Here is a 16102-nt window from a genome sequence, read left to right on the forward strand (position 1 = left end):
TGAATTTTCACTTTTATATTAATCAATTGTTGTTTGTGTGGAATCTGGGTGTAACTCGTAACACAGTACAGATTCATTGGGGAAAAAAATGATGAAGAAGAAAGTGGAATATTCAAAAAGTAACTTAAGGATAACCATAAATATTACTCCTAGAATTAACAACCTCGAGCATTGGAACCACCATTTTTTTCATCATTACCTTTATAACTTAATCACCATGCTTTCATGACCTCATAGTTGTATACATTTTATGAACATGAGCAACAAAATTAAAATTATATATATATATATATATATATATATATATATATATATATATATATATTCCGCAATGCTTTTATCAAGCAAGGACAAAAAGATTATACTATTGATTATTATTATATCATTTAATTTGGAATTTCAAAGGCAGAGAGGGAGAATGAAACAATAATAATCATATGAAGAGAGACAGAAAGGTATAGCTTGATGCAAATAAATTAATTAAAATGGAGTGTTATAAGCACGAGGGAACAAAAGGCACGATATAGATGAAGTCTATGGACTATGGTTTAATATACTATACACTATATTTTTAATTTAACATTGGTACCTTCGCATTCAAAAAGTGCATTCTGTGAATTATTATGCAAATTTAATTTCCGTTGATTATTGGTCAGAATATGTTATATACGATAGTTTTCTTAGGAATGTGTAATTACCAATCTTATTTTTATTTTCATTTTTTCTCTCATATTTTTTATATAAAATTTCAATATATTTCTAAAGTGTTTCAATTTTCACCCTAAGGTTATTTTATTAATTATCAAACGGTGTATATATTTCTAAAGTGTTTCAATTTTCACCCTACGGTTATTTTATTAATTATCAAACTGTTACACCGTCTTACTTTTATTAAAGATATAATTATTAATACATATTTATCTCCTCCAATCTGTTTAAGTTTTTGAAAAAATGGTATTATGATAAATTTAATTTTTATTGCATATAATTATTTAAATATATTATAGTATTATTAATATATCATCATAAAAAAGCAATATATTGCAAGAGAAATTCTCCTAATTAATTCTCATAAATATTCTCTAATTATTTTCTATAATTTTTTATTTTACTTGAATATATAATTACCCAAATCGAACCAATTCGATTTTATTTGAATTAAATCAGTACAAATCTAAATTAAAAAAAAATACAACCCAATTATATTTTAATTTATTCATGTACATTTTTTGGCTTAAATTAAAACCAACCTGGTCCAATAACATTCTAATTACTTTTCTTAGAACAGTAATGTTAGAGAGATAAATAAAAAAAAAGTCAAAATTTGTTTTATTATAATTAATAAATATTAAATAGGATAAATTTTGGTTAATTTTGACAATTTTTTTTATTATCAAACATTTTTTCGTTCTTAGAATTTATCAGCATAAATTTATTATTTAGATGAAAAAAATGGAAAGAATAAAAATGCCAAAAAACATGAATTGTTCAATGTTCAATACAGAGCATGCCTTTCAAGCAAGCATTTCAAGATGATAACAAATCATGCTTCTAATTATTTAAGTTAATTAAAGTAACTTATAAATTAAAAGTATATGTAAGCCCATAACCTAGATTGAGCTGCATTCACACTTTTGTTTGGTTAAAGTGTAGATTTATCGGTTGTGATCCGTCACCTTATAACTCAATCTTTATTATGCATTATGAGTTATAACTCGGTGTTAATTCATTCTTTTGTTTGTAACTGACACCTTCATTACCGACTTAATGACCATCCTTTCTATCTTAATGACCAAACGGTCATAACATCAATTCTATTCATCAATTTTATGCCTATAAAAAGAACCTTCTATATCTAATCTCAATACTACATTCTATATTCATAGAATTATTATAAAACAATACATTCTATATTCATAGAATTATTATAAACACAATATAACACATGATAACTTTCATTTCATATCTTACATTCTATATTCATAGAATTATTATATACCTCTTAAACACTTACTGACTTGAGCGTCGGAGTAGTGTCTTTTGCAGGTACCCACCCCCTTGTTCTCTCCTTACCGACGTATAACTCATCCCGACGAGAAGCTTGAAGACATTCATCGACGGACGAGCTATACACCGGCCAAACTCAGCAAGAACAATTGGCGCCGTCTGTGGGGACGAGTAAAATAATTCCCACTCCCCTTAGGTTCATAAAACTTGATTTACATTCAAATTTTTGAACCAATCTCAACAATTTTGTTTAAGATTTTTAATACCTCTTATCAAATTTTAATCTATCGTAACTTTTTATAAAGTATATACTTTATACATTCAAATTGCTTCATTTTTACGTATCATAATATTCCACATCTCATAATCGATTAATGAACCAATCCGAGAATAAACTCGGCTTTCAATCAATCTAAAAAAACTCTGTTTTCAATCAATCCGAGCACAAATTCACTTATCAAATTTGCTTATTTTTTTTCAAAGTTCTCTATTTACACAAGTAAAAGTATATATTTTATTCAACATACTTTTACATTTATATTTTGAGTAACTAATACTTACTGATTTATTAGTTATATTCAAACCTCAATATATGTTCTATACAATAATGACATATAACAACCATGTCAATTGCATTTTTATTTTATTATGTATTATATTCTATATTTCTGTTGCTTAATAATTTCATTTATACAATTAAATGACAATAATGATGAGTTTAAATCTTAAAATTGGATTCTATCAAAAAATTATTATTCAAATTATATATTATGAGATTATTATTCAAAACATACATACATATATATTATATATTATGAGATTATTATTCAAAACATACATACATATATTTAAACAACCATGTGTGGATTATTATTCAAACATACATATTATATCATTGTAAACAAATTATTAAATAATTTTGACATCACAAAAGTATATTATTTAATTTTAAGTTTGAAATAATATTATAATAATAATATTGTTATATAATTTACCAGTGCACTTCTGGTCACCTATATATGTTTCTGTTTTTCGCTCAAAGTTGAAGAGATTGAACCCCAAAAATAGGCAAACAATAAAGACAAACTAAAACAAAAAAAAAAAGGGTGTTCTCCATTTTAAGTGCACAACTAGCTTATTGCTTAGGCAATTGAACTTGTTTATTATTTGCAACTTTGATTCTCAAGCTAAGAGATGAATAATTATTTATTTTGTATCTGTATTATGCTAATCAATAATGTTTGAAAGACAGAAAAAATTAGTTAAAATGGTCTAAATTTATCTTATTTAATATTTATTAATTGTTACTATAATTAATAAATTTATTAATTATCGCTGTAATTAATAAATATTAAATAAGATAAATTTAATTTTTTTTCTAATATTATCGGTTTTAGAAAAAAATCAAGTATTATTTTAATATCTAAGGAATTAAATTATTGTCCATTAGAAAAATTTGGAGATTAAATTACATACGAAGCAAATTAAGTTCAAAGCAAGTTGTATTTCTTTTTTATCTCCCAATATTTTTAAAAACTAATAATTTTTCTAATGAATTAATACTTTCATTTCATATATTATTTTTTTGTGTCTAAAAATGGAAAGAAACAAAGTAAACACTATCCTATATTCGAGTGGATAAATTACTGGAGATCAACACAAGACTCAGATCAAATAACATGATTATAGTTACTCTTGGCACTATATCTAGCCATTCAATTCGCAGCTCTATTTACTTCTCAGGACACCCACTCAACGTGAACAAGCCAAGAACGAGATAAAAGCTCCTAAATCTTATGAACTAAATCTATTACTTCATATGATGAATACCCACTTGTAAGCTCATGCATGATGGGCAGAATGTCAAGGCAATCCGTTTCACATATAATATTCCTCAAACCGCAATCCCAAGTTAAAATCAGTCCCCTCCAAGCAACAAATAATTTACATCTAATGATAAACCAGGGGGGAATGCTTCCAGAGCAGCCCGAGATCCAATCTCCCTTAGAATCTCTAATAATACACCCAAATTCCGCTAAATTTGAATCCAGATACAAGCTTGCGTTACAATTAATTTTAAAATTATTGCCTACCGGTGGTTCCCAACACAGGCAATTTCGGAGAGACCTAAAGGCATTGTTTCGATTCTTGTAAACTTGTAAGTCTTTAGCGGTAATTCTAGCCAAGACAACAACTTTGTGGTCTGTCTAAGGGTTGTCAATATTGAATATGTCATTGCACCTATTTTCCATACCCACCAAAGTCCTGCACCAAAAGACGCCACATTGTTAGCCAAGGCCTTCTGAAACCACTCTTCAAGAGCAGTACCAGCCGTCGAGTCCAGGATATTATGATCCAACATATGCCAAATTATCTTTGATCGTTCACAGTCTCTAAGAAAATGCTCCATAGTCTTCTGCGCCTTGTTATATCTCTTACACATATCTAAAGAAGCTAAATGCCGCTTGAATCGAAAGGTCTCAGTTGGTAGAGTATCATGTAAGTCAAGCCACATAGTAAATTTGAACTTCTCCAATATGTTTGTATTCCACAACTAGTTCCAATTACTATTAGCATTCCAATTTAATGTTTTCACTAATAACCATCTATAACCCTCCCTTTCACTATATTTTTTTGTTGCTGCAGACCACCACTCCCATTGTGAGTCCAACTCAGTCGAACTAGAATATCTCAAACCACAAATAAACTGCTTAATCTCATGTGAAATAGGCGTGGTAAGACTATCAACCTCCCAAGACACCCCTTTCCACAAGTCAGCCACTATGAAATCTGATTTAGAAATATGTGCATAAGGAACAAGGTTGCAAAGCTTACTAAAAGGAGTCAACTCATCATACCAAACTGATTTGTAGACATCCCCAATATTTCAATGAAACCCTTCCTTGAGATACTCATATGCACTAACAATGTTCTTCCAGGTAGCCGACGAAGAATTTCTACTATTTTCGTTCATACCAGATTGATTCCTGAGATATTTATGCTTCAGAACCTGCACCCACAACTTCTCATATTATTTAGACAATCCTATACCAACTTTCCCAGAAGCACCATATTAGCACATGAAGTATCCCTAAGACCCAATCCTCCTGCCCTTTTAGGAGTTATGGTGACCTCCCACCTGACTAGAGGCAACCCTTTGCCGGTCGCTTGGCCTTTCCACAAGAACTATCTTATTAAGGAATCAATTTTATTACATGCATATTTCGGGAAAAGAGAAATTTGCATTTCATAAACCGGGATAGCGGCCATAACCGATTTAACAAGACAAAGCCTCCCTGCCTTATTCAGCAGGCATCCTTTTCAACTGGAGAACTTCTTCGAAATTTTTTTAATAACCTCCTGAACCGTCTTTTTGGAAGCTCTGGTATGATCGATGTTAATTCCCAGATATTTACCTAAATCTTTTTAGAATCAGATGTTAGAGACTCATGAAAGAACCTCTTTCATCTTCTCCGATATTCTTTTAAAACACTGGGCCTTTGACTTATGAAGATTTATTTTTAAACCTAATGCTCTAAAAAACAAGTCCAAACAATACATACTTTTATTTATATTTTTACTAATTTAAGTAGCTAGTACCCTTTAAATCACCCACCCAAAAAAATATAAATAATTTATTAATAAAATTAAACCTTTATATATTATGTCCGGAACACCCTTTATGTTATTACTATCAATAAGTATGTTTGGGGTTTATAATATTTTGATAACATTATTAATGTTTAGAATGAATATCGTTTTTATTTTCTTTTTAATAATTGATAAATGTCTGAAATTAAATTAGGGTCTGAAGGAACATAAAGAAACAAAGAAAGAAAACATCACAGGTTCTTGTTCCTAATATTCCACTACAAATACACCCTTATAAGTATAGACAAAATATATGGACACCAAAACATAAAGCACATGCCACCTTATAATCCTTAATAAAAAACAGCTTTTTGCATTGTGTACACCTTCTACTGCAACAGTAATGGAATTATTAACTTATATATAAGAAATATAATTACCATTTTATACTTCAGGATCACATAGGAACTAAATATAAATAACAGGAAGCTTAGACAATGAGACACCAAATATTATGTATTGTCTCACTGAATTAAAGACATCTTCCGCATTATTGTTATATATGATCTATAGTGAGTTCATTATAATAATATGTAATTATTTTTTGTGGAAATTGTGGTAAAGTCGACTTCACGTGAATTTGATACGCGAGAGCCGTTGGATGAAAATTTAGTCAAATCAGTCAAATTATCTAACGGCTCTCAAGTATAACCTTCACGTGAAGTCGATTTCACTTGAGTTTCCACTATTATTTTTTTCTTTGATGATATCTTTAAGTCTCATAGAATAAGAATTAATTTGTTGTAAATCAAGATTCTATTTAAAGATTTTCTGTTGTCAATAAATTACTTCATGTAAGAAGATAAAATTTAAATGCAACCACTAATCTGACTCAAATTAGTTAGTCTATAATTAGTTAATATCATTAAAATGTGTATCATAAAAAACAAAATCATTAATAATTTGTACATTTATTGTAAAACAATTTATAACACATTTAGCTCAATTCTATCTACATACTAATTATAATGATAAAACGGTAGATCCAAAAAAAAATTATTAACTTATACAGTAAAATTATGTTTTATTTTAGAATATAATTTAATTTTAATATAAACGACGATCTAACGAAGCTGGTACATTTAGACGATTTTTAAAATAATAAATTTTAATTTTAATTATTTTTATTGATATAATAATACACAATTAATTGTCTATACAATATTATTTTCTACTAATAATGCATAAAAATTATATTCATAAAAGTTAACAATATATATAAATAAATTTATGAAAATATTATTAGCAAGATATTATGAGCTATCTAGGTTTCTGGTAGGGTACCCGATTATCGATATATGAATATATCCTTTTGAAAAGTGTTGTACTCTTCTTGTTGTCAAGCACTTCCTTTAATTTCTCCATTCACATTACAGATTCATCAGGTGCCTTTGGTTCTACACCCACACATTTCGAAAGGAGAGAGATGTGGTTATTTCAATAACATAAAGGAGGATATATGATTATTTTTTTAATTAAAAATGTAAGATAACTCTATGTAAATGGTGGAAGTGAACTATATATATATATATTTTTTTTTAATTAAAATTCATACACAATAGAAGTTATTATTTTAAAAATGACTGGTTCTCATCATTTTACAAAAAATAAAACATGCAAACGTTCTCACTTTATACATAATTAAGAGGGATCAATAAGAAAAGTTTATGCATTAGAGAATAAGAACATCAAATTATGGGTGGTCAAAATAAGTATAATTTGACATGGAATAAAATAGTTGAATGTATCAAAAAAGTGAAAAAAAAAATATAGGTTTTTGCCCTAGATTCATAAAGTTGTCTCAAGTTTGGATACTTTAGAAATGTCTCACCAGCTAACAAAATTCTTTTTATGACTGATAATTAATTGGGAGTCTTAATTTATCATTTTAATTTATCTTCTAATTATTAAATGAGTAAAAATTTAAATATATATGATACTTTTTGAAAGCATAAAAAATTAAAAAAAGATTAAAATTTTTTATTTAAAAATTAAGAGAATAAATTGAGACTTCAAATTATTTTTCTATTCTAAAATTTTTAATATGTACGTTAAGAATTATTATTGTTTATGGAGATTTTAGCATGTTAAAAATACTTGACTATATTTTGCATTATTTAGTAATATTTAATATATTAAAATTTAAAATTATTTACTACTATCTATGTCTTAATTTATTTTGTTCAACTAGTAACTCTATTAAACGAAAGAGTACTTGATAATAATAACTCGAAAAATAGAATAAATATTTTTTGAAAAAGAATTTATAAAAATAATTTTATATAATTAATTTTGATTCCTATATTCAATTATAACTGGACATTTATTTAGAATTTTTAGAAGTAACACAAGATAATACATTACTATATTATTAGAGTGAATATAGTTACTTTTTAAATAGTTTTTATATATTTGTATAAATTTTTAAAATATCAAGAAGTTTTAATTCAATAATTATTAAAGTTTTGTGAAAAATAATAAATTAATTATATAAAAGCTAAAGTTTTAAAATCACTTTAGTAGTATATAATAGTATGGATAATATTATTTTGAAAAGTGCAGTTTTAGCAAAAAGTAAAGATTGCTTTTATTAGTAAAAAAAATTTAAAAAAAATTATCATATGTATGTATTGAATATATTTTTTTATAAATTTAGCAAATATGTAATGATATTGAATTTAAAAAGTTTGGAAAAGAGAAAAAAAAGTGGAAGTGGAGCATATTGCAGCACGTGGCCACCATGGGCAGAAGCTTTTTGAATTGAAGTGACTGAGTTGAGTCACAGAACAGGGCCTTGTTCAACGGGCGTTAACCCTTCCCTCTGCTCCTCTCAGCCCTGACTTCAATGCACCACCATTTCTTCTTTTTTAACTTTAATTACCATTCCTTCCTCGGGAAAGAGTTAAAAATAAAAAATAACAACAATAAGAGTGAATAATAATGAATCATACATGTAAGAAACTAAAAATGCTGTGTTACAATATAAAAATATTTTATTAGATTTATATATTTAGATAATTTTTATTGATTAATGCAGTAATATATAATTAGTTATTTATTTATATAAATTTTTTATACTTATTAGCATGTGAAATTTAAACTTAAGCTTAATTATGTAGCAATATAATAGTAGTAAATTAAATTATAAAAGAGGATGTAAATTCTACAAGTATTGTAGTGTGCAGGGTAAACATATTGGGGGAGTGGTGAACATAAGGTGGGAAGGATGGGGAGTGGTGGGAGACTGACAGGTTACCGGCTGCAGGGAGTTGTCGGGGGAGGAGAGGCAGCAGCGGCGCACAGAGCTGTCAAGGGCAGGCGCATGCGAAGTGACCGGAGAAGGGAACAGCAGGTCACCAGGTGATATGTAGGATGGTCCGGCAGATATCCCACATTCACCTCGATATCCCACACAACAACACCTGCGTGCACGCCCATCCACCATTTTCCACATTTATTTTTGAATTTCGATTATTTAAATTTTAAATTTTTATTTTAAAAAATAAAATATAATTTTTTATATTTAAATAATTTTTTTATATTTTTTTTGTCTCATTTATAAAATAAATAAACAGTAAGAGATCATATTTTATTTTTATAAAAAAAATTTTAAAAAATTCAAATCTTTATTTTTTAACTTAAGCCATATTTTCAAAGTATAATACTATTTTTTTGGTATATTTAATGTATTGAGAAATTTTTTAAATAAATTTTAAAAAGTATTTTCTTTTAGATGTTGTTAACAAACACATTTAAAATTTACTTTAAAATAATTATGTTAAGAGTAAAACATAGAAATAAATCAAATACAATTTTAAATTACACAGATTATCCAAATCAAAAATTGTTATAGTTACTATGTAAATCGAACTAGGCTTATTCAATTTGATTAAGAAACTAAAAAACAAGCTTCAATTACAAATGTATCTACTAAAATAGCCTTATTTAATTAAGAGTTTATCTATCTTATGCTTTAAGAATATATATTAAATTTATAAATTAAAATTTTTTTATTAAAAATATTAAAATTTAAATTTTTAATACATTTATTTAATATTTATTAAATAAAAATATTTAAAATTTTTTAATAACAATAAATTTATCATGTATCTTTAACACACATGTTAGTTAAATAGTTTAATTAATAACTAAAATCTCAAATATATTCAGCCATAACATGAACATAAATTAATAAAATGATTAAAATTTATCTCCAATAAAGTTAAGTTTGGGTGAGATTAAATTAAAAATGTTATTATTAATTATTTTATTCCGTACTAATTTATTTACTCTTTTTCATTCACTTATTAGAATTTAGATATTTTAAATTTTAAATTTTTATTTTAGAGAATAAAGATTTTTAAGATTTTACCTATAAAATAAATAGTGAGAAATTACACCTTACTCTTTAAAGTAAAATTCAAAACTTAGAAGATCCAAATTTCACTTATTACTATAGCTACATACTACTAGTATTAAATACTTACTATTTTAAAAGGAAATTAAGAATAAATAAATAAATAATTATATATTTTTTATTAACTTTTGATATGATATAAAAAAAATTAAAATTCAATTATTAAAAATAATTTTAGCTTAACTTGAGTAGAAGATAGTTGTATTTATTACCATTGTGTTTAGGAAATCGATAAATTAATGGAAGAAAGAGAAGAATAATTAATGTGGTGAAATTGAAGGCTTTAAATAAGAGTGGCATTCCCGCGGCAAACACAAACACCTTTCTTTTCCAACAAACACACCTTTGGCTTTGCTCTTTGTGTAGTGTTCGTTCCACTCTTAATTAACAATTTTTTTCAAACCCTTTTTTTTCTCTTCCTCCTTCTTCATTGTCACTCTTATAATCAATAATATAAAGTGTGACGATTTCTTTACTTTGGTGTTGTGTTGAGTGAATTGATCGTCAGCCAAAACGGGTCTCCCTCTCTGGATGCTTGGTTTGGGTGCGGACCTCCTGTGGGCCGACATGAACCGTCTTCTTGCTTTTCTCTTCCACCAGGTACTATTTTTATGAGCAGCTAATTTCACGTAAAGTTAATAGTCGAGAGTTCTAACATCTCTCAATTATCAATGAAGTTAACTTAACCTGAATTTCTACCTAAAATCATTTAATGTTATTTTTTTTGGATTAAAATTCTTTTAAAAAAATTATTAGATATATTTTTATTTAATAATTTAAGTATTTAAAGTATTACTAACAATGTATTTTTAAATACATTAAAAATTCTATTTATTAAATTATAATGCATGATGAACAGGGAGTGTTGGATGAGCAATTCTTGCAGCTTCAGCAGTTGCAGGATGAGACGTCTCCAAACTTTGTCTCCGAAGTAGTGAACATTTACTTTCATGAATCGGAAAAGCTTCTAAGGAATCTGAGAGGGTTGTTAATGGAAAGAGAGTTTTCAGATTACAAGAAAATGGGAATCCATTTGAATCAGTTAATGGGAAGCAGCTCAAGCATTGGCGCCAAGAGAGTCACCAATGTTTGTCTTGCCTTTCGTGCTGCCACTGATCACAGTAACCGCTCTGGGTTAGTTAGTTAATTAATTAATTAATTAATTAATTAGTTAATTACATCCTCAATTTCAACATTTCTCTATCAACTCTTATCATTACTTCATCATATATTCTAGTATTTTTTTCAAGTCAAAATAATCATTGTTTTGACTTTTTTTTCCTTAATGCATTCAATGTATGTATCTAAATGGCAGTTATTTTAAAACAAAGAAATTAGTATACAATTTTTTGTCTAAATTGCTTTTCATGCATAAATTGAATAACTTAAATCATAATTTTTTATGCATGCTAACTAGAAGGAATCATTTCACCCATATAATTCATTATTGGCAACATTTTTTATCTCTAATATTTTTCTTTGAAAATTTTTAAACTTATTCTTTATTCTTGAATTGTTTTAATTTTATTTTTTGGTTATACTAAATATTAACAAAATATGAAAATAAAATAATTTAGATCATTTTAAATGTATACCGAAAATATATGTATGATTTCTGTACGGTGAAAACTCAAGTGCAGTCAATTTTACGTAAAGTTAATAGTTGAGAGTCGTTAAATGATTTAACTGATTTGATTAAATTTTCATCTAACGATTCTCTATTATTAACTTCACGTGAAGTCGACTGCACTTGAATTTTCACCTTTTTAAATACTTGTTCCTGCCAAGCTTTCTTATTTTAACTGAAATCTGCTAATCTAATTAGGGTTTAATTAATAATTATTGTCTAATAATAATTAATCTTTACCCGATTATTGCAGATGTTTGCGAGCGCTGGAGATGCTTGAGCATGAATATTGCTATCTCAAGAACAAATTACATGAATTATTCCAAGTAAATTAAAGTTGCACTCTATTAATAACTTCTATTAAATTAAATTATTGTACACTAAAGTAAATTTGATGGTAATAATAATATTAATTAATGAACAGATTGAACAGCAACGTGCATTGGCAGCAGGAGTGAGGTACCCGGTGCAGAATAATTAACAAAGCAAATCAAAGAAGGGATATAATTGGATTCAAACTAGGACTTTTTTCTTTTCTTTTCTTTTCTTTTTTCCTTTTTTATTTTTTTTTTCCATTCCCATGCATATGGTTTTGTTACTTTGTAATGGTAAAACCGTGAAAGGCATGTCTTTCCGATTTTAGAGAAACCAAGTCACACAAAACTTTTATAGTTGGTTAGTAGGGAATAGGAAAAAGGGTTAAATCAAATATCACCAACTTTAATTTGGCATTTTGAATTCTCTCATTGATCTCATGAATGAACGTATGTAGTACCTAGAATCTATCGTGCTATTATCCACTACATATATGCTTCGCTTTAAGCATGTTAACTTTAATGAAAGTTGGTAGTCTTTACATGTTTTCTATTTATAGAAACTATGCTCTGCTTTGTATCTTAGCTAGATATATATTCATGGACCAATCAAGGGAACCAAAATAGATTTCTTTTTCAATTTTTAGATGGTATACGTGGATTGTTAACATTACACATATTACTCATAAAGTTTGTAGTAATTAAACCCGTGATCACTACTAATATTATACTATAGCGAAATTGGCAAACAAAATAATATATTCATATCAAATCATAATAAAAGAACAAATAAATTAAGGTGAATTCTATGGTGTTTATAATCTGATGTTTAATTTTTGTCTAATTTACTTCTTATAATAATTTTTGAATATTTAATAATTATTTATTTTTATATTTTTAAAATTAACTATTAATTTTTAATTCTTTTTAATAAGTTAGACAAACACTTTTAGATACCATAGCAATTACTATAAATTAAATTCATTATACATAAATTAAATTCACTTTTTATTTTTGATATTCGGTTAAAAATAAAATTTTTTGGAGTATAAACTGTTGGGTGTTAATATTAAATGTAATTAAGGTAAAAAAATCGATTTTTTCAATTTTTGTACTTTTTAAATTTGTAGAATATAAAAATCGAATCTTTTGATTTTTGAAATTAGACTGTCCAATTTCTATTTCGAAAAAATTAGATACAAAAATTAAAGTCTTTAATTTATGTATTTTTACAAATTTAAAAAATATAAAAAATTACAATATGTAAACATATCGCTGATTTGTTTTACTTCTATAAAAAAAAAATAGTCGTTTAGTAAGTTTATGTTTTCATTTTTACTTCTAGTGTTATCAAAATTTTATAAAAAAATTAAAATAAGAGATAAAAATATACAATAAAATTTCATTAATTTTGCTATTTGCCCCTTTTTTATATAAAATTCTAAAAACGAAAAAAAAAATAAAAATTAAAAAAACATATGAAATATAACCTAATAAGAATTTTACTTGGTCCTAAAGAGATTCTCTTTCCATAAAAGAGAAGTCTAACACACCACACGGTACCATGCATGGATCGAAAACTGAGTCATGTCAATCATTCTAGCTAGTTGTGTTACATAGCAAAAGGTTAGAGAGAATCCATTTGCTCCTTTTTTCTTTCCCTTTCTCTTGCAACAGCTGCAAGTACCAAACAATGGAACCTATTTAATTAATTAGCTTAGTTTTGCATATATATTTGCATTATAACTACATTTTCCAAAGCTATACTAAGCTATTTATTTACATACTACCATGGAGAATCTAATTAATTAATTAATTTATCTCTCTATCTTGGTCAGTCAAAAAATGTTCAAAGTGACTGCACTTTCTGTATTTATATGTATATGTGTTCAAAATTTAAAACCATGTATATATATATATATATATATATATATATATATTAGGAAAAAATTTAAGTGTACCGAGAATATCAGTATTCTAGTTGTTTTAACCGTTGATTTTAATTAATATATATTATATATTTTTTATGATTCAGATCAATGGTTAAAACAACTGAAATATCGATGTTTTCGATACACTTAAAACTCTTCCTATATTATATTGGCGTAGCTAGTTAACCATTGGTCACATATATTATTTATTCATATCTTTATCTTGCAGCTCTTATCATCAATTGGAAGTGAGCAATAAGATGATTTATTCTAGTTTTCAGTAGAAAACAAGCTATGACCTCATGAACAATTCTTCTTAGCTTGTTGGTTGAAAAAGTCATGAAAGATATTATATATTCTTGTAAATATTTTTAGAATTGTATAGAATTATTATTTCACCCATAAAAGTTAATTTAAAAATGATAGTTAATCTTTTTTTTACTTAATATAGTAGCTTTCATTTATATGAACAATTTTTTTTTGGCTTAAATATAATTAATTAAATATATAAACTTGTATATGACAAAAAGTTAATTAAATCTAATTTCCTAATAAAAATAAAATAAGTATCTAAATTTGTCTCCAACAAATTATAGATCGAATATTTTCATTCTTAACAAATTTTTGTTATTCTAAAATTTTTTGAGAATTATTCATATTAAATATATAAATATTATTATAGGACAAATTAATTCTTTTTTTTTTCAAAATAAACATAGGTCAATCTATATGAAGAGATTAATTTTTGAAGACTTAAAAATAATATATAATTTAAATTCTTGTAAAAATTAATTTGATTGTTTATGTGTATTACTGAATTAAATTGGATAAAAAATACTTATTCACCAATTCGCATATTGTGTATATCTCGAGTATTGAACTCATATTCTATTTATGCATATATCTCGGATACTAAAATTCTATTTAACTCTTCTGATATAAATTAGGATCTGAGTATTTGAGATGTATTCAATTTTTAAATTTTTTTTATTATATTTATTTAATTTAAATAAAAAAATCCTATATTACTTAATATATATTAATTTATGCAAAACTACGTACTACAGAAGTAAAAATATTTGAGAAAGTAACTATATATATTCAGTGGAAAGAGCAGAAATATAAAAGACTGGTTATTTAAAGCTGAGGGAAATTGATATGATATGATGTTGTAACATAGTCAAAATGTTGACCAAAGTACAGGAAATTCAAAGCAGGGTTCAGAGGCTATTCTAAGGGTGTGTTTCAGTGTAAAGTGCAAAGTGTGACTTAGAAATTAGAATAATATTACAATGCGGCTGCACTGAACCAAGCACCATATGTCTCGTCCATCTCAATCTACAGTGAACATTCTGTGTGGTCTATATATGCATCTTCATTTATTAATTAAATAATTTAATTAATAGACTTAGGAGTTAGCATACTATAGCTGCATTGTATTGTATTGTATCAGTGGATTTTCACATGATTAAAGCACTCAATTTGAATTTGTTGTAGCTAGCTAGATATTGGGAGACTTGAAATTTGTTTATTTTATCAAATGGGTAAGTGAAAAATACCAATCCTAATTGCACTTGAAGTGTTGGATAGTGAATAAATAAGTTAGGAAACATTTCAAGTGCACCAGGGAGCACCGGTGCACCAGTTGTTTTAACCGTTGATTTTAATTAATATATATTATATATATTTTTTATAATTCAGATCAACGGTTAAAACAACTGGTACACCGGTACTCCCGATGCACTTAAAATACTTCCAATAAGTTATTAGTAAAAGTAATTTATTAACCAATGATAAATTTTTAAATAGAGTTTATTATCGCGATAAATTAGTCTTTGGTTTATTGGGTTAAAAGATGTCGTAGAAAATAAAAAAAATTTATTAATAAAAGTGATATTTTGAAATTGGATATATTCAGAGTATATTTGATTTATATTTTTTTAATAATAAAAAAATATAATATAAATAATTATGTTTCTAATATTTTCTCTCAAACAAGTATTTTTTTTACATTTGTTTGATTTTTATATAGGTATTTTTTTCTTTTTTTTATTTATCTTATGCTATTTTTTTTTGTTGGAATTCATCAAAAATTAAATTCTCGATCTTTTGAATATAAAATTTTGATATCATGTCATAAAATTATTTTTTTTAA

General features: G+C 26.1%; 1 protein-coding gene across 1 annotated transcript; it reads left to right on the top strand.

The window, feature by feature from the left end:
- Nucleotides 1-10588: 10588 nt before the first annotated feature.
- LOC130948275 (pseudo histidine-containing phosphotransfer protein 6-like) lies at nucleotides 10589-12183 on the top strand. Its single transcript, XM_057876988.1, has 4 exons — nucleotides 10589-10675; nucleotides 10935-11209; nucleotides 11956-12028; nucleotides 12127-12183. The coding sequence occupies exons 1-4, from the start codon at nucleotides 10607-10609 to the stop codon at nucleotides 12181-12183; spliced, it is 474 nt and encodes a 157-aa protein (XP_057732971.1). The 5' UTR covers nucleotides 10589-10606.
- The last annotated feature ends 3919 nt before the right edge of the window (nucleotides 12184-16102 follow it).

This window comes from Arachis stenosperma, chromosome 9 (genome assembly GCF_014773155.1).
Source record: "Arachis stenosperma cultivar V10309 chromosome 9, arast.V10309.gnm1.PFL2, whole genome shotgun sequence".
In the NCBI taxonomy this organism is placed as follows: Eukaryota; Viridiplantae; Streptophyta; class Magnoliopsida; order Fabales; family Fabaceae; genus Arachis; species Arachis stenosperma.

Excerpts from the sequence above, each read along its gene's own strand:
- LOC130948275 (XM_057876988.1), top strand. The coding sequence starts at position 10,607 with ATGCTTGGTTTGGGTGCGGACCTCCTGTGGGCCGACATGAACCGTCTT. Across the intron at positions 11,210-11,955 it reads GATCACAGTAACCGCTCTGG|ATGTTTGCGAGCGCTGGAGA; the intron begins GTTAGTTAGTTA and ends CGATTATTGCAG. Across the intron at positions 12,029-12,126 it reads AATTACATGAATTATTCCAA|ATTGAACAGCAACGTGCATT; the intron begins GTAAATTAAAGT and ends ATTAATGAACAG.